We start from the raw sequence: 23898 nt of genomic DNA on the forward strand, positions 1-23898 counted from the left end.
GCCCTGGCTAGGTAAAGCCCGGCTCCGCTGTGTGATTTGGGACAAGGATGTCAACCTCTTTAAGTGCCAGTGTTTTAATTACTAAAGCGGGGATAATAATAGTGACTACTGTCGCAGATAAAGGGGAGGCTAAAGTAGTGAGAACAGATAATGTACTACTGCAAATGGGAAGTGTCATATGTGAACTGAACTCAACTTCCATTTGTACAGAGGTGCCTGAGAATTTTAAAGGGAGAAAGAAGAACGAGAGAGGTGGGTGAACCGGGCTTGTGAAGAATTACAAAAATCAGGAAAGGCGTTTGGCCACGTGAAACTCATCTGTGTTAGCTAACTGGTGCCTATCCAACCTTAGGCTCCCACAGAGACTGGGGTTGGTGGCAGCGGTGACAGACAGTGGGAGTGCTGTCTTCAGGTGTTGGCTGAAACAAGCAGTAAATTCTTTTGGCAGTGCTGACCTTAAAAATAAAAGTTGTTTTACCAGCAAAAATAGGTGTCTTTGGGAATAGCCAAGAATTGCAATTTGGGACAAACAAGCCACGGGAAAAAAACAGGCTAGTCCAACAGAGGAGGAAACCATATTTTATGGAGAAGTTGGGAGTGGTTGCTTTAAAACCAAAACCCACTGGAGAAAAGCAAGAGGTCAGAGTGATCACAGTTTCTCATGGGCTGAGCGGCTGACCCACTGGATTTCTTGTAGGAGATACAATGTACACCCTCTCCTGTTGAGTCTATTATAATTGACAATTCCTCCTGTAATTGATGTCCAGGGGTATCGCATGAGAACTCCTCTTTCTGGCCTCCTGACTACAGTTTAGTGAGGGTTTTCCTTTATTAATTTCTACAGTTGGCTTAAGTGTTCTTCTCCAGGCACTCTAAGGGGAGCCAGGGTTATCTTAGGAATGTGGCCTTGATCTGCTAGAAACTATGTTAGTGTTCAAGTCATTGTAGGCCAAGGTTGAGGCCTAGTAGAGAAGTGGGCTCAGAGGGGCATGGCTAGAATTTGGTCAAGAAGAGAATCTTTGTCACTATGTCATGGTGGTATTATGATGATTGAATGGTGGTGTGTGAACCTTGCTTCTTACTCCATTTTTTAAATGTCATTTCATTTATTCATTCTGATGTTGTCTACATTCATGGGCTTCACTGCCTCACCTCCCAGTTACTCTTCAATCATCCCAAATTTATGCTCACTAATTAGATGGCAAAAATATTTGTGAATGTGAATCCCTAGCCTCTGCCTCCACTATCTACCCAAAATGCTTTTGCAGAGGTCATCAGTGGCCCTGTTTAGTTCATTCTGGGTGGATCAATAAAGAGTGTTCAGTGAACACTCTACCTCACTCGCCTTCCACTTGTTAATGACCCCAAAGTCACTAATAATTCATGCCTCCAACCAATGGCTGGACTATTAGGTGATCTAGAAATAAAATTCTTTTTATTTCTTTGAAGGCCATGGCTTTCAAAAAAAAATTAATGTGTATTTATTTTTGAGAGAGAGCATGAGCAGGGGAGGAGCAGAGAGAGATGGTGACACAGAATCCAAAGCAGGCTACGGGCTCTGAGCGGTCAGCACAGAGCCTGACACGGAGCTCGAACTCACTACCATGAGATCATGACTTGAACTGAAGTCAGATGCTTAACCAACTGAGCCACACAGACACCCCTAACATTCTCTCTTTTCAAAGTCATTGGTGTTTGCTGAGGTCATCACTATGTCTAGTAAGGTTTAAGCAAAAATGTGCTCTCATCTCCTTCCTGGGTCTCATGGGAAACCCTAAGTTCCTCTGTGTGACCTAAAAGATTAATTGGGGTTTGTATCAGTCCTAGCCATTTTTGATCCCTTGCCTTTGCTTCCAATGAGTTAATTCAGGTTATGGATCATCTGGCCATCCCTCTGTGTCCCTTTTCTATATATTAGTGGACACAACTCCAACTCCTTCACTCCTTAAAGAATAGTAGACACAAGAAGGCATGAGAAAGAAAGGTTGGGGATCAACTGTGGGACCCCACTTCTCATACTTAATGAGGTTAATGCTAACTGTTGTGGACTGAATTATGTCCCCCTAATTTCGTATGCTGAAGTCCTATTCCGTAGTACATCAAAATATGATTGTGTTTGCAGATAGGGTCTTCAAAAAAGTAATTAAGTTCAAAATGAGATCATTAGGCTAGACATTAATCCAATATGACTGATGTCCTTATAAGAAGAGGAAATTTGGACACAGATAGGTATAGAGGACAGACCTGTGAAGACAAAGGGAGAAGATGGCCATCTGTAAGCCAAGGAGAGAGACCTCAGACAAAATCAACCTACCGACACCTTTATCTCAGCCTTTCAGCTTCCAGAACTGTGGAAAAATAAATTTCTGTTGTTTAAGCCATCCAACCTGTGGTCCTTTGTTATAGCAGCACTTGCAAACTAATACACCAATAAAAGAATTCCTTTTGTTAAGAGGAAATCTGGTGCCTGGTTTTTAAAATAACAAAGTGCCCCCTTCCTCTACATTATTATTATTCCTAGGTCTCCAAGAAAGATCAGCAGAGCAGCAATGGGCATAGGACAAAGTGGTAATAACAGTACGGCCATAGGTGTCACAGACTTTGAGTCTGGAATTCTCTCTTGTCCAGCAAGGGAGCAGATGCAGAATTGAATATGAGAGAGGTTAATGTCCAGGAGGAGACAGGAGTCCTGAGTAAGGGTCCTTGTTGTGTATTTATTAGGATCATCTTCACAAAACACCTTATGAGAATGTGTTGGTTTGTGAAGATTTCAAATCCATTTATGACTTATGCGCAGTTGTTCTGATCTGAGGGTGAACTTGGGAGGCCATGTGAAGATGATAGCAGAATTGTGCTGCTGAGTGCTTATAGATAGGAACATATGGAGGAGCAACTATGATATAATGGACATTTAAACTTTAAATACCAAGAATTTATGAGGACTTATTGAGAATGTTCTATTTGGGCAAGGCTACTCTTTGCTGATCAAAACAGATCTCTGAAGGTCTTGAGACACTTGCTCATGTGGGGTGGCCACCCTACCCTTGGTCCTGAGTGGTATTCAAGGCACAGTGGTCTCAGGAAGACAGACTTCTGTTCTGCCTTGGCAAGCCTACTCTTCCTAGGTAGTGGTCAACTCGGTGCCAGCTAGCTGTGTGCCTCAGCAGTAAGGAACCTAAGCTGGCAGCTGATTCCCAGCTTAGTTGGAAGGACTGATTTACAGAGGACCAACTAACTCATAGAAAGTACATCACAACTAAACTTGGACTTTATTTCATCTCCCTTATGCCTGGAACTATAACGTAGTTAACCTATCTTTGGTTTGGAGTATGTTATTTCTTTATGAGCTTATTAAGAGACGTTAACCGTATGCTACTGGCTTGTGAAATATTACTATTATAAATTAGAATCCCTACAGCAAATCTGTGCTAAATAAACCATCGGCAAAGACAAAAGCTCAGTTTCTGAGCATAATTTGCGGGAGCAAAACAAGAGTGAGATTCAGAGATTAACAAGAAAGGTCACATAGCTAGTGAAATGAAATCTGGTTGTTTTAAGACATCCAGTAAAACACTCCCCATAGTCTTGTTGGTGTACAGCCTTAGGACTTTTTGCGCTTGCACTGACTCTTCTGAGTACCAACAGTAACAGGATACAGAACAATTAGAACACTCCCAAAACCCTTCCTCAGGCTACGCTTTTCTGAGTCCGGTTTCAGGCCACCCTCTGCTCTCAGCCTCAGGCGCTACTCCTCTCATTATAGAGAACGTAAACCCGAATGGCTGTACTAGGTTATGAAACTTTTTCCTGATGTGTGATGTGGACTCAGATTCCCATCCGCTTGTGAGCCGGGTGCAGAGCTTCGCAGACAAAGAACTGCTGAACGCTCCCCTCCCCGAAAAGAACGCCACCACCGGCCGCCTCTGCGCACGCGCAGGCGCCCTACTCTGGCCCCACCTCCGCCGCCCGAGCGTGCCCGCCGCCCGAGCGTGCCCCCCGCCCCCTCACCGCCTTCGGGCCCGCCCCTAGCTCTTGGGTGAGCGCAGGCGTCGCTGCCGCTTTAGTCCGTGAGCGCCCGCGTCGGCTTTCTCAGGGCTTGCTCCATCAGCCTCCGCAGCGCACAGTCTGAGCCATGCTCCTTACGGCCGTAAAGCCTCGGCCCCGGCACCGGGTGTTCGTGGTGGGGGTTGGGATGACCAAGGTAAACAGAGCCGCGGACCTCTTCGCTCTGTGCCGGAGAGGCCGAGGAGTCGGGGAGCCCCGAGGTGACAGGGGCACGGCGGGAAGGTCAGGGGCCTGGCGCTGGCCGGCGGTTTGTCCTTCCTACCGGGAGGGTGCCCCGGGCACCCCACTGGCCCGTTCCGGCTTCTTGGCATGAGAGTGGCGACTCGGATGGGTTGCGGTGCAGGGTTGTCTCTGAGGTACGGCGCTGTCTGGGGGGTGGTTCCTGTGGCCATTTCTTTCCCCTTCCGCCTTTTCCGTTCTCCCTGGATCAGGCTTTGTGATGGACACCCCAACATAACCGAAAACCCACACCTCCTTTGATTCTGAGTGGAATCCCAAGGTATGTGGCTCTTTGACGAGGCAAGGTCCTTCCTTACAGTGGAAAGGGAAGCAGGTACGGAAAGGGGAATGTCCCCAGCTCTCCACACCCAGGAGTACTCCCCGTAGGATTCCTTTACAGGCACAGTTAGAAGTGTGGACGAGGAGAAACGGTGATGTGCAGTGTCTTGGCACAAGTGGCAGGTTTCCTGGATCCTCCGACCCCCTTTCTGTCCCCGCAGTGGTACTCTGCTTGGTTCTCAGGAATCCAGAGGCTCCTGGCCTCATTTCTTGACGCCCTCCCCGCTCCTAAGTGAGAGTCATGCCAAACTGCTTTATTACTTTCACCCGCACTCTGTTCTGTGCTTCTCTTGCTTTCCTTCTCTTGTGCTTACTCCTTGTGCTTGGTTGACTTCGGACTTTTAAAAGACTGGTTCGGATCTTAGCTTCTCCAAGAAGTTTCTGATCCTCCCGACTTTCCCGCAGAGTCCCGTGCTTAACCTTTGCTTCGGTGCGGCTGAACTTGTGGCAAGTACAGGTTGTGCCGTTTCGTTTTCACCTGTATTTCAGAGACCTGTGTTAGTGCCTATTTTCGTTAGCTGAAATTCGAAGAGGATTTTCGCTTTTAGAAAAAGGCAAAAAGTGAAAGTAGCATTCAGCATTTTTTTTTTTTTTTCGGGGAGTTGTTAGAGAGGCAGTGAGCACCTGAAGCATAGCCAGAGTGGGACTGCCAGGCTTCTTTCCTGGAATTACGCTCAGCCTCTCAGCATGAAGCCAGCATAGTTTTGTTTGTTTGTTTAATGTTTGAAAATGTTTATTTTTGAGAGAGACAGAGTGTGAGCAGGGGAGGGGCAGAGAGAGAGAGGGAGACACAGAATCCGAAGCAGGCTCCAGGCTGTCAGCACGAGTCCTGACATGGGGCTTGAACTCAGGGACTATGAGATCATGATCTGAGCTGAAGTCGGACGCTTAATGGACTGAGCCATCTAGGCACCCCTGTGTGATGGTTCTTAATTTGAATAGCTGAGTTCCCCATACAACTTGAAGTTCTCGTAATGAGATTTTATTATCAGTATAGGAAATAAGTTAGAATTTCTATGGTGGATGTCAACAGGTTTTTAAAAAAAATTTTTTTTTTCAACGTTTATTTATTTTTTGGGGGACAGAGAGAGACAGAGCATGAACGGGGGAGGGGCAGAGAGAGAGGGAGACACAGAATCGGAAACAGGCTCCAGGCTCTGAGCCATCAGCCCAGAGCCCGACGCGGGGCTCGAACTCACCCACCGCGAGATCGTGACCTGGCTGAAGTCGGACGCTTAACCGACTGCGCCACCCAGCCGCCCCAACAGGTTTTAATACAACTAAATCACAACCACCACCTGGCTGATAGCAGCCCAAGTCCCTTTGCTTATGCTGCTTACCTTCTGATATGCCCTTTTTTCATAGATTTACCTTCTACCTATTTCAAGAAGTGGTCTGACTTCATCTGTTTGGACTGCTGTAACAGCAATACTGTAGCATGGGTGGCTTAAGCAACAAATACTCATTTCTCACAGTTCTGGAGGCTGAGAAGTCCAAGATCAAGGCACTGGCAGATTCAGTATCTTGTGAGGTCTTGCTTTCCGGTTCATAGACAGCTATCTTCTTGCTGTGTCCTCACATGGCAGAAGGGGTGAGGGAGCTCTCTGGGGTCTCTTTTATAAGTGTATTAATCCCATTTGTAAGGGCTCCATCCTGATGACCTCCTAAAGGCCCCTCCTCCAAATTCAACCATATTGGGGATTAGATTTCTTTTTTTTTTTTTTAATTTTTTTTTTAACGTTTATTTATTTTTGAGACGGAGACAGAGCATGAATGGGGGAGGGTCAGAGAGAAGGAGACACAGAATCTGAAACAGGCTCCAGGCTCTGAGCTGTCAGCACAGAGCCCGATGCGGGACTCCAACTCGAGATCATGACCTGAGCCGAAGTTGGACGCTTAACCGACTGAGCCACCCAGGCGCCCCTGGGGATTAGATTTCAATATATGACTTTTGGGAGGACACAGACATTCAGTCTATAGCAAAGTACCCAAGTACTATATTTTCTCCTAGTTCTTCAACTTGCTCTAAGTTATTCTGGTCACTTTTTTTTTTTTTTTTTTTTTTAAATTCTGGTGCCCTTATAGTTAGGACCAAATAATAAGCACTTGATTTTCCTAATACTTTAATGTATGATAATTTCATGACTTACAGAAGAAATACATTTTACATTCCCCCCCCCCCCCCCGCCCCCCAGCCCAACACACAACTGAAACAAGTTTGCTAAAGCAACACTTATCTGGGCAGCTCTAGGTCAAATGTTCTAGGTTCTTAAACAGATACATTGAGAGGGAAAGAAAGTGGAGGAGGACCTGTAGATTAAAAGAGAATTAAAAGACCCATGGAATTTTGATAAAAGGCAAGACTAAACTGTAGTGTCTACAGATACATACTTGGCCGATAAAGTAATGAAATATTACAAAGAAGTGATTGCTGTAAGAGAACGATAGTAAGAGGAGATTGAGATTGGGATGGAGTGCTTAGAGGAGTTTCTGGAGTAAAAATGGAAGCAAAGTTCAATTTATCGGTCTGGGTGGTGGTGTGAAAGGTAAGGAAAGGCAGACACTAGGTAAAGCATCAGGACATATTTCAGTCAGTAACATATGACTGTGAAAGGGAAAGTCCAGTGTGAAGTGCACTCAGTTTTGATGTATACAGAGGTGACTGGGTGTTTTAAAGGGAAATGAGGGAATAGGGAGGGTGGTGAGTTGGGGCCCAGTAGTGTAGTGCTAGGGAAATGAAAACTTACAAAAAGGAGGAAGGGGGGTCTTGGTCCATGTGAAATCCACTTGGGTTTGCTCACTGGTGCTTATCCAAACTTGGGCTCCCACTCTCCCACAGAGACTTGGAGACAGGGGTCCTATCTTCTTGTGTTTGTGGGAACAAACAGTAACTTCTTTTTGGTAGCCTTGAGGCACTTTAAGTAGGGCTAGAGTCATCCTAGGGATGTGGACTTGAGCTGTTAGAAACTGTGCTAATGTTTGTTTTTTATAAGCCAAGGTGGTGGCTTAGAGAAGAGGGCTCAGGGGAGCCTGGCTACAGTTTGGTGAATCTTTGTCAGTGGTTGCAAGAGTGTTTGCCTTAGAGTAATTCATGTTTTGTGTGTGGTATTCTGTATCTCTGCTATTTACAATTAATCTTTAAAAAGGCTAAAACTTTTATTTATTATCATTTATTTATTAAACATTTATTTATTTGAAAGAGAATGAGAGAGGGAATGAGCAGGGGAGGGGCAGAGAGAGAGACACACACAGAATCCATAGCTGGCTCTAGGCTCTGAGCTGTCAGCAGAGAGCCCGACGTGGGCCTCGAACTCACAAACCGTGAGATCATGACCCGAGCAGAAGTCGGACGCTCAACTGACTGAGCCACCCAGGCGCCACTTTTTTATTATTAAAAAAAAAGTTTATTTATTCATTTGTTTTTAAATAATCTCTATGCCTAGCCTGTGGCTCAAACTCACAACTTCGAGATTCAGAGTCACATGCTCTATTGACTGAGCCAACCAGGTGCCCCCAAAAGGTTAAAACTTTTAAAAATAACTCTAGAAAAAAAATTGTACCGTAGGAAATGTAAGTATAGCACACAACTTGGCCCAGTAATAAAAAATATTTACTTAATGAAGTAAACAATGAGTACTGATTTAATAAAAAATTATTCAATTGTATAAGTGGGATGGAGTAAGTGTAAATGTATATGTGGGGGGGGGGCTAAAGAGACCTAATCCTCACTGGCCCTTTTTGGAGATGGTGATATAATTTCTGAAATTGATAAAGAAATGATAGTATAAGAACATTTAGAAATATGGCAGTTTATAAAAAAAAAAGAAATGTCTAAAAGAATTAAAAGTGGATGTTTTGGGAACAAGTAAGACTAGTGTGTGGAGAGTAGTGAAACTGAATTGCCGTTTTTATTAATGCCTTATGGTGCTTTTTGTTTGTTTTGCATTTCTTTGATGAAACAAATAAAAACTAAAAAAAAATAGAACTTTACCAGCACCTCAGAATCTCCTTTGTGCGCTTTTTCAGTCACCGACTCCTCACCTGCAAGGATTGCCATTATCCTGACTCTAGACCTTTAATGCTATAGATTAGTCCTGGCTTTTTTATTCAGCATTATATTTGTGAGATTTATCCATAATTGTATGTGTACTTATGGATTTTTCATTCTACTTGATGTCATGTAGTCCACTGTGTGACCATATCACAGTTGATCCAGTCTGCTGTTAATGGACATTAGGTACTTTCCACCTAACTATGCTTTTTATTTTGAAGAAGTAGTGCTGTATGTGTTTATTTGCTTGGCTAGTCATTTAAAAATTACCTTGATTTCAGTAAGCACTGGGAAAGTGCAGTTGTTTCACTACATGGGTTATAATTTAATCATGAATTGGTATAACCAGTTAGAACCTAGCATACTGTTCTCTGTATATGAGTGCACTCTGTAAATGATCTGATTGTGGATAGTGAATTGAAGAATAAGTAGGGGTGGAATAGGCAATTTTTAGGTACTGAATTAGGGAATTATGAAGGATTCCCTAATGCAGGAATTATGAAGAAATTGGATGAGACAGAATGGGAAGAAATGTTAAATGTTTTCTTTTGGTTCAAGTTCAACAGATGTATTTCAGCACTGCAATGAAATGTGGCATTTAAGTCAAGTCTCTATATAATATTTAAGACTGGTTTTGTGACTCACTGGGAGGTTGAAAAGTAAATTTGGTAGGTTGCTTCTAGCATTAGAAACTTGAAATCGAATAGAAAATATTTTATCAGTATAACAAGGATAAGTATTTCATGAAAACTTAGCTTCAATTATGTATGTATATATGTGTCTACTGGGTTTGTTGTAATATGTATTTTTTGTGGCTTGCAGTCAAAATTTTTTGAAAGCCAATTTTTTGCTAGCACCTCCACTGACCAGCAAACCACTCCACTTTATTTAGTTGGCCACCTAGTTTGGTAGATTTTCTTCTTTTATGTTTCTTAAATCTGTCTACTTTTTTCATCTTTTCTGCTGTTATCTTAGTCAACTCTTACTTGGACTGTTTCAGGATCATTTGTCCTCACTGCCTCCTGCCTATTCCCTTCATTCATTTCTCCACATTACATCTATAATAATCTAAAATGCAGCTCTTTTCACCCCAGTCTCTCTCTTTTTTAAAAGATAAGGCTTTATTTTTCAAAGCGGTTTTAGGTTTACAGCCAAATTGAGCAGAAAGTATAGAGTAGAGTTCCCATATGTTCCCTGCCCCCACACATGCACAGCCTCACTCGCTATCAGTAGTCTGCAGCAGAATGGGGCATTTGTTATAATCAGTAAACCTAAACTGACACATCATTGTCACTCAGAGTCTATAGCTTACATTAGAGTTCCGTTGTGGTGTTGTATATTCTAGGTTTGCACAAATGTATAATGACATGTATCCATTGTAATATCATACAGAATATGGGGTGCCTGGGTGGCTCAGTTGGTTAAACATCTGACTTTGGCTCAGGTCATGATCTCATGGTCTGTGGGTTCGAGCCCTGTGTCTATGCTGTCAGCACAGAGCCTGGAGTCTGCTTCAGATTCTGTGTCTCCCTCTCTTTCTGCCCCTCCCTCGCTGTCACTCTCTCTCTCTCTCTCAAAAAATAAACAAGCATTACAAAAAAATCATACAGAATAGTTTTCTTGCCTTGAAAATCCTCTGTGCTCTGCCTGTTCATCCCTCTTTTCCCTCAACCTCTGACAAGCACTAATCTCTACTATCTCCATAGTTTTGCCTTTTCCAGGATGTCGTATAGTTGGAATCATACAGTCTGTTGGCTTTGCAGATTGACTTCTTCACTTAGTAACATGCATTTAAAATTCCTCCATGTCTTTTCTTTGTTTTTTTAAAGTTTATTCGTTTGAGAGAGAGAGAGAAAGAGAGAAAATGTATGCATGAGAGAGCACAAATGGGAGGGGCAGAGAGAGTGGGGAGAGAAAATCCCAATCAGGCTCTGAACTGTCAGGGCAGAGTCCAACAAGGAATTCTCTGTGCCATGAACCGTGAGATCGTGCCATGAACCGTGAGATCGTGACCTGAGCCAAAGCCAGTATTTAGATGCTAACTGACTGAACCACCCAGGCACCACCCTCTGTCTTTTCATGGCTTGATAGTCCATATCTTTTTAGTACTGAGTAGTGTTCCATGTGCCACAGTTTATTTATCTATTCACCTACTAAAGACATTTTGGTTACTTAACAAGTCTTGGCAGTGATTTAAAATTGCTATAAATGTGCCTCTGTGGGCTTTTGTTGTGGACATAAGTTTTCAACTTATTTGCATAAATACCAAGGATTGCTGGATTAACGTTAAGAGAAGGTTTAGTTTTGTAAGAGACCACCAAGCTGTCCTCCAAAGTGGACATACCATTTTGCATTCCCACAAGCAGTGAGACTTCTATTGCTCTACATCCTTGTCAGCATTTGGTATTGTCAGTGTTTGGATTTTGGCCATTCTAATAGGTGTGTAGCAGTATCTCGTTGTTTTTTTTCCAGTCTCTTAAAAAAAAAAATCCATTGTCTTCAGGATAAAGCTCAGACGTCAAAGGAATGCATATAACGTTCCCTGAGTTGGCTCCAGAGCCAGACTGTCTGAAGTTTCAGCTTCATTGCTTATTAGCTATGTGACCTTGGGCAAATTACTTAATCTCTCTATATACCCTAGTTTTCTTACTGTAAAGTGATGATAATAATAGTGACTACCTCTTAGGATTATTGTGAAGATTAAATGAGTTAATATATGTGAAGTGCTTAGCATAATGCATAACACAGTAAGTGCCCAATTAATGTTAGTGGTTACCATCATTTGGACCTAAGTTACTCTTCTGTACCTGTCACTTGCTGTAACTTACTTGCACTTCAACTGCTGCAATATAAACTTGTTTATAGTACCTGGATTGAGCCATACTCTCTCACTTCTAGACCTTTGCCCTAGAAGTTTTGTTTTCTTTGACTTGGCAAACTCCATCCTAAAAGACTTAATGTAAATGTCAGTTCCTCTGGGAAGCCTTTCTAATCCTCCCTCTGAACCTATGTAGTTTTCCCTCCCAAATTATTCTGTACTTATGGACACTAGTATAATTTTCTGTTTTCTGTTGGATAGAAGCTCCCCGAGTGCAAGGACTGTATATTATTTATTGTCAGAGTCCAGGAACATGATAGGTGCTCAGTATGTTAGGTGCTCAGTGTGTTTTTGTGTAAGCTAATAGATGAATGAATTTCTGCAGTGCTCTGTTGTGAGAAAAATCTAACTGTATTTGCTTCTGTTATTATCTCCTTCTATATTTCTAGTTCCTAAAGCCTGGACTTGAGAATTCAAGAGACTATCCTGACTTGGCAAAAGAAGCAGGTAAAATAGAAAATTTAGGTATTTGAACATTGATGTTACTGTGTAGTCTATCTTGATTGTGGAACAACCTTGCAACCGTAAAAAGAATACTGGGTCAAGGAGAAGAATAGATAATTGCTTACTGATTCATTGGGAAGGACAAAGGGAAAAGAGCTTGGGCTAATTTTTAGCTAGATAGCCAGGGCAAACAGTGGCCTTTGATTTTATGTACTATCCAGCTGTTTAGTGTGACAGCAAGGGGCTCTGTGGGCGTCCTCCCTGCCCCCCAATAATGATATTCTTTCCAATTTTGCCCTTTAGAGGTACAGTGGAGCCACAGAGATGAGTAAGACAAGGACCTTGCCACTAAGGGGGTTTAAGATTTTGGGGTTTAATATATTTATAGTTAGTATATAAGTATCATAAAGGAGGTATGGAAAAGTGATGTAGTAGCTTAGAGGAAGAAATGGTTATTTCTCAATGGAGAGGTCTGAGAGGATTTGATGAAGGTTTGTCATTTGAATTGAATGTAGACTATTTGGAGGTAGATCTACTCTGGGAAAACTCTAAACTTAATTTTTACTCACCTAAAGCAAATACTCAAAGCACTATTTGATTAAACGCTTTTGTTTTTATAGGCGAGAAAGCTTTATCTGATGCAAAGATCCCTTATTCAGTAGTGGAACAGGCATGTGTTGGCTACGTTTATGGTATGTGGTAAACTATATATTCTAAAAGTGTTTCACCTAATATAGCAGCAACTTCATAAACAGTGCAGGGGCATTTGTAAATTTTAACCCTCAAAAATCAGAATTCAGAGTCTTATTCCTATCATTCCTAGATTTCCCTTATGTGTTAGCCTAGTTTAATATATGTCTTTGCCATTGTTTATTGCCAAAACAGGAGATAAATTTAAAAAAAATTGTTTATCTTTAAAAAACAAAAAATTGCCCATAGTTCTACCATATAAAGATACTGTTCAGAAGATAAATTTTTGTTCTTTGTTATTTTAAAATTTGTAAACATTTACTTTTTTGTATCCAATAAAATTTTTTATTAAACTTTTTTCTTTTCTTTTTCTTTTTTTAATTTACATCCAAATTAGTTAGCATATAGTGCAACAATGATTTCAGGAGTAGATTTCTTAATGCGCCTTACCCATTTAGCCCATCCCCCCTCCCACACCCCCTTCAGCAACCCTCTGTTTGTTTTCCATATTTATGAGTCTCTTATGCTTTTGTTCCCCCTCCCTGTTTTTATATTATTTTTGCTTCCCTTCCTTTATGTTCATCTGTTTTGTCTCTTAAAGTCCTCATATGAATGAAGTCATATGGTATTTGTCTTTCTCTGACTGACTAATTTCACTTAGCATAATACCTTCTATTTTTATCCACGTAGTTGCAAATGGTAAGATTTCATTCTTTTTGATTGCCAAGTAATACTCCATTGTGTATATATACCACGTCTTCTTTATCCATTCCTCCATCGATGGACGTTTGGGCTCTTTCTATACTTTGGCTATGGTTGATAGTGCTGCTATAAACATTGGGGTGCATGTGTCCCTTTGAAACAGCATACCTATATTCCTTGGATAAATACCTAGTAGTGCAATTGCTGGGTCGTAGAGTAGTGCTCTTTTTAATTTTTTGAGGAACCTCCATACTGTGTTCCAGAGTGGCTGCGCCAGCTTGCATTCCCATATCAAACTTTTTCTAACTAGGAAAAGAATATACACTAATTATAACAAAAAAAGGAAACAGAAAAAGACAAGAAAAAAGAAATCACCTGTAATCCCATTGTCCAGTTCAGAAATTATCACCATTAATTTTTGGTGTTATCCTTCAGTGAATATGAATGCATGTGAGTATGCATGCATATACAACTTTCTCTTCAAGAAAATTAGGTCCTGGGTCACCTGGCTGGCTTAGTCAGAAGTATGTGCAACTCTTGATCTCTGGATTGTGAGTTTGAGTCCAATATTAGGTGTAGAGGTTATTTAAATAAATAAAACTTAAAAAAGAAAAAAAATAATGAGGTCCTAGTATACATACTTTTTGGTAACCTACTTTTCTCATTTTAGTATTGTCAGTATTCTCCATTAGGTTTTCCTTTATGTTATCATTAACATTAAAAAAAAATTTTTTTTTACATTTATTTATTTTTGAGAGACAGAGTGAGACAAAGTGAGAGTGGGGGAGGGGCAGAGAGAGAGGGAGACATAGAATCTGAAACAGGCTCCAGGATCTGAGCTGTCAGCATACAGCCCGACACGGGGCTCAAACTCACGGAACACGAGATCATGACCTGAGCCAAAGTCAGACGCTCAACCCACTGGGCCACCCAGGTGCCCCAGCATTTTTTCAATTAAGTTTTTTTTTTTTTTCCTGGACTTGATGAAGTATTTACATGGTACAAAAATACCAAAGGTGGATGGTTATATAGTGGAAAATCTCACACTTATTCCTGTCTCCCTGTCTCATGGTTACCTTCACTTAGTCATCCAGTTTCACTAATTTCTGGTGTATCTTTTCAGAAGTGATTTGTACATATACAAGTATGTGTGAGTGTGTAAGTTCCCCTTTCCCCTTTTGTTACATACCTGGTAGCATAATATACACACTATTTTGTATCTTAAATTTTTTTTCTTTTTTACTTAGTAGTTCTTGGCTACTGTTCCAAATTGTATCATAAAGAGCTTCCTTGGTCTATTTTTTATGATAGCATAAAATTCCATTGAATAGATATATCATAATTTATTGAATCCATTGCCTTTCAATGGACATTTAGAATGTACCCAGTCTTTTTACAGCCTTTTTAATGATTGTATGATTTTCTAGTCTTTAGGATTTACTGCAGTTTATTTAGTAGTAGTAATGATATCCTGTTCTTGGACATTTTCTTTCTTTATTCATTCATTCATTCATGGGACATTTTAAATTTTTTCTGATTTCTAGTTATCATAAAAGGCTTTGGGGTGCCTGGGTGGCTCAGTCGGTTAAGTATTTGACTTCAGCTCAGGTCATGATCTCGCAGTTCAGGGGTTTGAGCCCCGCATTGGGCTCTGTGCTGACAGCTCAGAGCCTGAAGCCTGCTTGGAGCCTGAAGCCTGCTTCCCAAACTTGTGTCTCCCTCTCTCTCTCTGCCCCTCCCCCGCTCACGCTCTGTCTCTCTCAGTCTCTCAATAATAAATGAACGTTAAAAAAAGTTTTTGAAAAAAGGCTATAGTAAGCATAACCGTAGGTGAGTCTGTGTGCATATCTGTGGTTATTTTTTTGAGATTTCAAGATACCAAGAGAATTCTCAAAGGGAAATTTACTAGGTCAGAGAGATACACAATGTATTTATTGAAAAGGAGGTCCTGAACTTTGCTGTTTTCCCTGAAGACTTCTGAAGAGTCTATACCTTCAGATGTTCCCATTACATTGCTCTAGCATGTCTGCCTTGGTGGCCGTGTTACTTGGCAAAAGGAGTCAAATGTGTACTCAGCTTGGATCACTATTTTTTGTAATGACCTGCCTCATAGGATCTTTTAAACTTTTTGAAGTTGTGGAACCTTTATATGAAGAGAAAAATCATAGCCTTTTAAAATTTTATTTTATTTTTTATTTCTATTTTTAAATTACTATTATTTTTTAATGTTTGTTTATTTTGAGAGAGAAAGATAGAGAACAAGCAGGGAAGGGTCAGAGAGAGGGAGACACAGAATCCCAAGAAGGCTCCGCACTGTCAGCGCAGAGCCTGATGCTGGGCTTGAACTCACAAACTGAGATCATGACCCGAACTGAAATTAAGAGTCAGACGCTTAACCAACTGAGCCAACCAGGCTCCCTGAGAAAGTCATAGCCTTTTAATCAGATGGTATAGTTTTAAAGATTTGTAAAGAAGTATAAATGAAACATTGCTTCCTTTATCATGTAGCACTAGCCAGATTGAATTGTTCGCTATTATTTGGTCATTTCTCTACTTTCCTATTGTAACATGTAGAGAAAGTACATATCATACTGTGTTTTGAGGATTTTTCATATTTGGAGTGTAAATGATGCTTAATGCAAAACCTTTTTCTGAGTAAGATGTCAGTTTATTTATTGTTCTGCCTGTGTTGTGTGCTAGGCAAAGGCATAATACTGGAAAAAAAAACAACAACCATACTGTGGTATTATGTTGGATTGCAGCTTCATAAATTCCCATGTTGTAGATATTACAGTTTTTGTTTCTTTTTCTGTACAGGTGAGTCTACCTGTGGGCAGAGGTCTATCTATCACAGTTTGGGACTGACTGGAATTCCTATAATTAACGTCAACAATAACTGTGCTACTGGTTCTACTGCTTTGTTTATGGCCCGGCAGCTGATACAGGGTGGTGAGGATTGTTTATTTGTCTACTGTGTACTTAAATAGACATGGGGCAATATCTATTGCCCTTTCATCATTTCTCTCTATGACCATCAGAGGGATTGATTGATTGATTGAGTGATTGATTTTTAAAGTTTATTTATTTATTTTGAGAGAGAGAAAGCACAAGTAAGGGAGGGGCAGAGAGAGGGAAAGAGAGAGAGAATCCCAAACAGGCTCCAGGCCATCAGCACAAAGCCAGAGGTGGGGCTTAAACCCACAAACCATGAGATCATGATCTGAGCCAAAATCAAAAGTCATATGCTTAACGAGTTGAGCCACCCATGTGCCCCAGAGGGATTGCTTTTATAATGTGTATCTTTTTTTAAATTGTTTTTTTAAGTTTATTTATTTATTTTGAGAAAGAGAGAGAGTGTGCTTGTGCACATGCATGCCAGGGGTGGGGCAGAGAGAGAGAGAATCTCAAGCAGGCTCTGCGCTGTCAGCACGGAGCCTGACTCAGGGCACGATCTTGTGAACTGTGAGGTCATGACCTGAGCTGAAATCAAGGGTTGGATGCTTAACCAACTGAGCCACCCAGGCACCCCTATAATGTAGATCTTTTTAAAAAATAACAGCTGTAAGGGCATCTGGGTGGCTCAGTCGGTTGTGTCCGACGTTGTCTCAGGTCATGATTTCACGGTTTGTGAGTCTGAGCCTCTCACTGGGTTCGCTGCTATCATCAGCACAGAGTCCACTTTGGATCCTCTGTCCCCCTCTGTCTCTGCCCCTCCCCTGCTCACGCTCTCTCTCTCAAAAATAAAAAGAAAAAGAAAACATTAAAAAAATAAAAAATAAAAATTTTATTGAGATCTAATTTATGTACCATAAGTTCACCTTTTGAAACTATACAATTAAGTGTGTTTTAGTATAATCACAGATTTCATGTAACCATCACCACTGTCTAGCGTTTTAGAACGTTTTTATCACCCCAAAAAGAAACCCTGAACCTATCAGCAGTCACTCTTCATTTTCCCCTCTCCTAAACACCTGGTAACTACTAAGCTACTTTCTGTCTCTGGATTTACCTATTCTGAACATTAAATGAATGGAAGCATATAATACATAGCCTTTTGTGCCTTCTTTCATTTAGCATAATGTTTTCACAGTTCATCTGTGTTGTGGCATATATCCCTACTTCATTATATTTCATGACCAAATAATGTTCCATTGTATGGATAGACCACATTTTGTTTATCCAATTATCAATTAATGGTCATTGGATTGTTTCTATTTTTTGCCTATTATGAATAATGCTTCTATAAATATTTATGTACATTTTTTAGTGGCCATGTGTTTTTAGTTCTCTTGAGTATATATCATATTCTATATTTCCAAATATTCCAATGTATTTTATTAGGCCCTCTATTCTGTTCTGTTGGTTGATTGTTGATTATTGCTCTACTACTCCACTATTGTTTTTGTTTGTTTTGTTTTATTTTTTTATTTTGAGTTTATTTATTTATTTTGAGAGAGTGAGAGAGCAAGAGCAGGGGAGGGGCAGAAAGAGAGGGAGAGAGAGAGAATCCCAAGCACTAACAGTGTTAGTGCAGAGCCCAGTGTAGGGCTTGAACCCATGAATGTGAGATCATGACCTGAGCTGAAGTCAAGAGTTAGGTGCTTAACCAGCTGAGCCACCCAGGCACACCCCTGTTTGGTTTTGTTTTTTAGAGATAAACAGAGAGAGTGCTCGAGTGGGAGAGAGGGGCAGAGGGAGAGAGTTTTAATTAAACAGGCTCTGCACTCAGGGCACTCAATGCAGAGCCTTACCTGGGGCTTGATTGCACAACCCTGGGATCATGACCTGAGCCCAAATCAAGAGTTGGATGCCCCACCAACTGAGCCACCCGAGTGCCCGTCCACTGTTATTTTAATTGTTGGAGCTTTATAATGTCTTATTGTTTGATAATGCTTGAGTCCTCTGTGCCCCTCACTTTGTTAGGTTTCTTCATTTTTTTTTTTTTAAAGAAAAATTTTGGTAATTCTTATTTTGCTGTTCAGTTGAACTTTAACATCATTTTTAAGGCATCCCCTCCCTCCAAAAATAATTCTGTTAAGATTTTAATCAGGATCCTTTAAAAATTTTTCAAATTTTATTTGTTTTAAAATTCAAAATTAGTTGTTTATGGGCGCCTGGGTGGCTCAGTTGGTTAAGCGTATGACTTTGGCTCAGGTCATGATCTGGCAGTTCGTGAGTTCAAGTGCTGCATAAGGCTCTGTGGTGACAGCTCAGAGCCTGGAGCCTGCTTTGGATTCTGTGTCTCCCTCTGTGCCATGCCCCCATTCATGCGGCGCTCTTTCTCTCTCTGTCTCGTGTGTGTGCACACGCTCTGTCTCAAAAAATGAATAAACATTAAAAAATAATTAATAAAAACCCAAAATTGGTTGTTTATATTTGTTTTCACTGAACCATATTTCCATATTAATAAAAAGTTTTATTAGCATACAAATTATTTAGAATAAAAGAATTAAATACGTAATTTTTCCTCTTATCTGGAATCATATAAGAATTTACTCTAATTTTTCACTTATTAAACATTTTGTCAGATTATAGCATCTTTTTCAATTTTATATAAATTACTTAAAGTATTTAATGGTATTTGGTTAGGTGTCTTGAAATTTAATTTTTCCTAATGATTACATTTTTCTTTCAAGGTATGGCAGATTGTGTCTTGGCTCTTGGGTTTGAGAAGATGGAGAAGGGACCCCTTTCCCTTTCCCCTTTATCAAATGTGAGTCTTACTGTTACTCTGGAGTTGTTAATAGTACTGTGAGAAAACTTTGCCCATCTGACTACTATAAAAGAACCTGTTAATAAGCAACAGAAAGCATAATTTGGCATAGTTATTAAATGAGCTGATATATTCACAATCTGAAATGTGACATTGTATATGTATGCATAAATTCTGGTATTTTAGAACAGTAAAGAATCAGAGATAATTTGGCTCAACCTCTTTACTTTGTCAATGATAAACCTGATGTTCAGAAATGTCAAATGATTGAATTTGAGGTGACTTACCTATTTGAGAGTCATTAATTCAAAAACTTAACAAATTGAAGAGGATTAATAAAGTGTGGGATTTCTGATTCTGGGAATGGGAAGCCAAATTATTTAAACCAGTTCTAGAGATGACAAAGTATTGGGATATAAAGAAAAAATCCTAAAGGCAAGGAAGTGCTAAAGAGAGAGGAATTGCAGATGAATGCCAGAGAGTTTGAAGTATTTGAAGCACTTTTGCCTTGAATGCCTTTGATCAGGAAGCTGTGAGCTTTAATTTTGATGGTCCCCTGGAGTGAAGAGGCAAGTAGTCCTCCCAAGATCAGAAGTTTAATACTCACTCTGCACATTAAACTGGGGCCCTGTGGGGATAAACCCTTTGGGTAAGGGCAAATCTAAAGAAAAACTGTCTTTTTTTCCTGTGAGAGTTGTCTTGGTACCGAGCAGAATAGGGGAGAAAAAAGAGAAGGAAAAAAACAAAAACAAAACACCAGAAAAACCTTTCACTGAAAAATCTTTCTTTGATATTCCTCATATGAGATTGCTACCAAAATTCTCATTACAGGACAGTTAGAGAAACCTCAAACTTTGAATTCAGTCTAAATTGGTTCCAGAATGGTAATTACCTAGGTACTTAACAGACACAAGTGTGAGTTTTCTTTTGGAGGAAAGCATCTTCTTTTGGAGGCTTTGAGAACTCTTCAAATAATTATCTAAGACATGCAGTAATAACCAGGCATTAAAGAAACAAGGCACCATAATTGGAAATATTGTGAGAATATTGGAAACTGCAAAAAGGGACATGATAGGCATGAAAAAAAGTAGAGTTTATAGAAAAGAAAAATAAAATGATTAAAAGTAAGAAATCAGAAGATAGGTTTGATAGCAGATTACACATGACTAAAAAGAGAATTAGTGAAACTGGACTAGGTTAGAAATAATTATTTAGTATACACTCTAAAGAGAAAAAAGATAAAAAGAGTTTAGATGATAGTGTGATAAGATATAATTATGTTTAATTGGAATTAATGGAGAAGAAGTGGTGAGAGAAGATAAGGCTTGGGCATTTTGTTTATCTTCTCCAAAAACTAGTGTTTAGTTTTGTAATACCCCGATTTCGAACCCCAGAGACCACCAAGGAGCCGATACTGATGCAAACGCATGAGAGTTGATTTGCAAGCTCGAGCTTGGGCCCAAGTATACCTGACACAGCGGAGCAGGGACTTGGACCCCTACGTTAAGAGGCATAGCAGTTTTATAGGGGCCAATGGCCAATGAGATTGTAACACACAGAAAGTTGCATAGTGATGTTAGTCCACATGCAGGTGGCAATTGAATTACAATTTACCCTATAGTGAACTGTTTGAACTAGCCTATCACTCTGGTCGGAATTGGCACTCAAGTTTGGCGGGCAAAAGGCGGGGTTTACATTCTTTGGCAGTTAGGAGTTCCATATTCCTATATGAGCCGGTTTCCAGTAAGGGTGTGCTCTGCGGCTTGACTAGGGTGGGGGAGTGTCTTAAGCAATAAGTAGGTCATGTGGGGGTTATACATGAGATGGTGGGTGTAGCGTAAAATGGAGTTAGTCTTGCTCTGCTTGTCCAGGGATAGGGGAGTTTTGTTAAATTCCTTGGGTCCCACAGTTTCAGTGATGTTTTCTATTTGATATTTTGTCTCATTTATTTCCACTCTGATCTTTGTTATGTTCTTCTTCTACTAACTTTGGGCTTAGTTCTTCTTTTTATTCTTTGAGGTGTAAAGTTAGGGTTTTGTCATGTGGGTTTTTTTTGTTTTTGTTTTTGTTTTTGGTTGTTTTGGAGATCTTTCTCATTTCTCCGTATAGGAGTTTATTACTATGAACTTCCCCCTGTTAGAACTGCTTTTGCTGCATCCCATAATTTTTGGTTGTTTTATTTCCATTTTAATTCATCTTAAAAAAGATATTTTTTAATTTCTTTGTCCCATTGGTTGTTCAGTAGCATGTTGTTTAATTTCCACATATTTGTGCATTTTCTAGTTTTCTTCTAGTTTCATGCCATTATGGTTGGAAAAGATGCTTGATGATTTCAGTCTTGTTAAATTTATTAAGGGCCTACCACACGATTTATTCTGGAAAATGTTCCATGTACACCACAGAAGAATGTGTATTCTTTTGCTTTTGGATGGAATGTACTGTATATGTCAGTTACGTCCATCTGGTCCAATGTTTCCTTATTGATTTTGTCTGACTAATCTATCTATTGATGAAAGTAGGGTATTAAAGTTCTGTGTACAATTATTGAATGCTGTCTATCCCTCCCTTTAGGTCTGTTGACATTTGGTTTATATATTTAGGTGCTACTGTGTTGGGTGCATGAAAAATTACAAATGTTATGTCATCTTGTTAGACTGACCCCTTTATCATTAGATAGATGGTTTTGAGGTTTTAAACCTGACTTAAAATAATAAGACCAGACATAATTATACTTTAATAAGTATATCAACATGTGAATGTAGAGGAGAGCCAAAATGATTAAGCGTTTTTATTTAGATTGAATATTTGAATCTTATGTGTAATTAATAGAAGTGGATTTTAGTTTAATGACCTTCTTTGTCTCTTATTATAGCCTTTGTCTTAAAGTTTATTTTATCTGATATTAGTGACCTCAGCTTTCTTTTAGTTTTCATTTGAATAAAATATCTTTTCCATCCCTTTACTTTTTTAAAAAATATTTATTTATTTTGAGAGAGAATGAGTGAGTGTGTTCAAACATACATATGTGAGTGGGGGAGAGGCTGAGAAAGAGGGAGAGAGAGACTCCTAAGTAGGCTTCAGGATGTCAGCATGGAGTCCAATGTGGGGCCTGATCTCAGGAAACATGAGATGGTGATTGAGCCAAAATCAAATGTCAGATGCTTAAGTGACTGAGCCCACCCAGGTGCCTCATGTATATAATTTAAGAAGCAATTACCCTTGAAAAAATATATATATATATTAGAAATTGCCAGTGCCTGGATGGCTTGTGCTGTTAGCACAGAGCCTGCTTGGGATTCTCTCCTCTCTCTGCCTCTTTTAACCCCCTTCAAAATAAATAAACTTAAAAAAAAACAAAAACAAAAACTAGAGTCATTGCTTTATTATTATTTTTTTTAGTTTTATTTAAGTAGTCTCTACACCCAACATCTAACTCATGACCTTGAGATCAAGAGTTGCATTCTCTGCCGACTGTACCAGCCAGGCGCCCCTAAAACTAGAATCATTGTTAGAAAATGAGTTGAAGATAACTTTTAGCCTATTCATCTAAGACTTATGAGGTCAATCTGATTCAGTTCTTTCTGTTCAAACATTAAAGGACCTCTACCTTAAATTAAGTTAAATATATGTGACAGTATCTCTTAGTAACCACAGGCATTGAAATCAACAAGAGCTATTTCCCATTTTCATTAGAGAACATTTTAAGAAAGTAGTAGATGTTAGGTTGGGTCTTAAAGACAATAAGAGATAATAATTATATGAAATTTTTATATAATAAATATGGATAATTATAATAATATAATAAAGATAATTAAAGATAGGGAAGCATGAGATCTTTCTGGGTATGGGAGAAAACATCATGAGCTAAGTCATGGATGGTGGAATAAACATAATATAATATGTTCAGAGGCACTTGGCTGGCTTAGTCGGTAGAGCATGTGACTCTACAAGCCCAACATTGGCATGGAGCCTACAAAAAAAAAGTAATTAATATAATATGTTTAGGGGACAGTTTGAAAAACTGGATTGGAGGGTGGCAACTGGAGAAGAGTATGAAATAAGATTAGGTGATGCCTAATGAGAGTACCTGATATTTATGACACATGAAAAATTGACTTTTTTTCTTAAGTAGTGAATGATAAGTATCTTGGTAACTTGTATTTGAAAATTATTAAAAACCACATCTAGGTCTGGAGTTTTCTTTATGGGAAAGTTTTTAACCTTTTAAGTTTAGTAATTCAGTTTTTTTTTTTAATTTTGTTTTTACATTTATTTAATTTTGAGAAACAGTGTGAGACAAAGCGTAAGCGGGGGAGGGGCAGAGAAGGAGACACAGAATCCGCAGCAAGCTCCAGGCTCTGAGCAAGTGGTCAGCACAGAGCCTGATGCGGGGCTCAAACCCACGAACCGTGAGATCGTGACCTGAGCTGAAGTTGGATGCTCAACCAACTGAGCCACCCAGGCACCCCAGTAATTCAGTTTCTTTAGTAAATATATTACTATTTATGTCATTATTTTTTTTTTTGAGGGAGCTTTGATAATGCCTTTTAAGGAATTTGTCCATTTCATCTACATTGTTGAATTTATTGACAAAAAGTTGATCATGTTATTCCCCTAGTATCTCTTTAAAGTAAGATCTTTATTTATTTTTTTAATGTTTATTTATTTATTTATTTTATTTATTTTTTAAAATATGGAACGCTTCACAAATTTGCATGTCATCCTTGTGCAGTGTTTATTTATTTTTGGGAGAGAGAGAGATTGAGAGAGCTGGGGAAGGGCAGAAAGAGAGGGAGA

The 23898-nt window shown here is 39.6% G+C and overlaps 1 protein-coding gene across 1 annotated transcript in view; it reads left to right on the forward strand.

Moving 5' to 3' along the window:
- Window positions 1-4051: 4051 nt before the first annotated feature.
- The window catches only part of SCP2 (sterol carrier protein 2), a 118274-nt gene continuing 98427 nt past the window's right edge, over window positions 4052-23898 (forward strand). The window contains exons 1-5 of the mRNA XM_043574996.1: window positions 4052-4201; window positions 11942-11999; window positions 12617-12688; window positions 16206-16337; window positions 19025-19101. Of these exons, the coding sequence (XP_043430931.1) occupies window positions 4133-4201; window positions 11942-11999; window positions 12617-12688; window positions 16206-16337; window positions 19025-19101 (408 nt within the window). The 5' untranslated portion in view covers window positions 4052-4132. The remainder of the gene's footprint in view (window positions 4202-11941; window positions 12000-12616; window positions 12689-16205; window positions 16338-19024; window positions 19102-23898) is intronic.

This window comes from Prionailurus bengalensis, chromosome C1 (genome assembly GCF_016509475.1).
Source record: "Prionailurus bengalensis isolate Pbe53 chromosome C1, Fcat_Pben_1.1_paternal_pri, whole genome shotgun sequence".
Classification (NCBI taxonomy): Eukaryota; Metazoa; Chordata; class Mammalia; order Carnivora; family Felidae; genus Prionailurus; species Prionailurus bengalensis.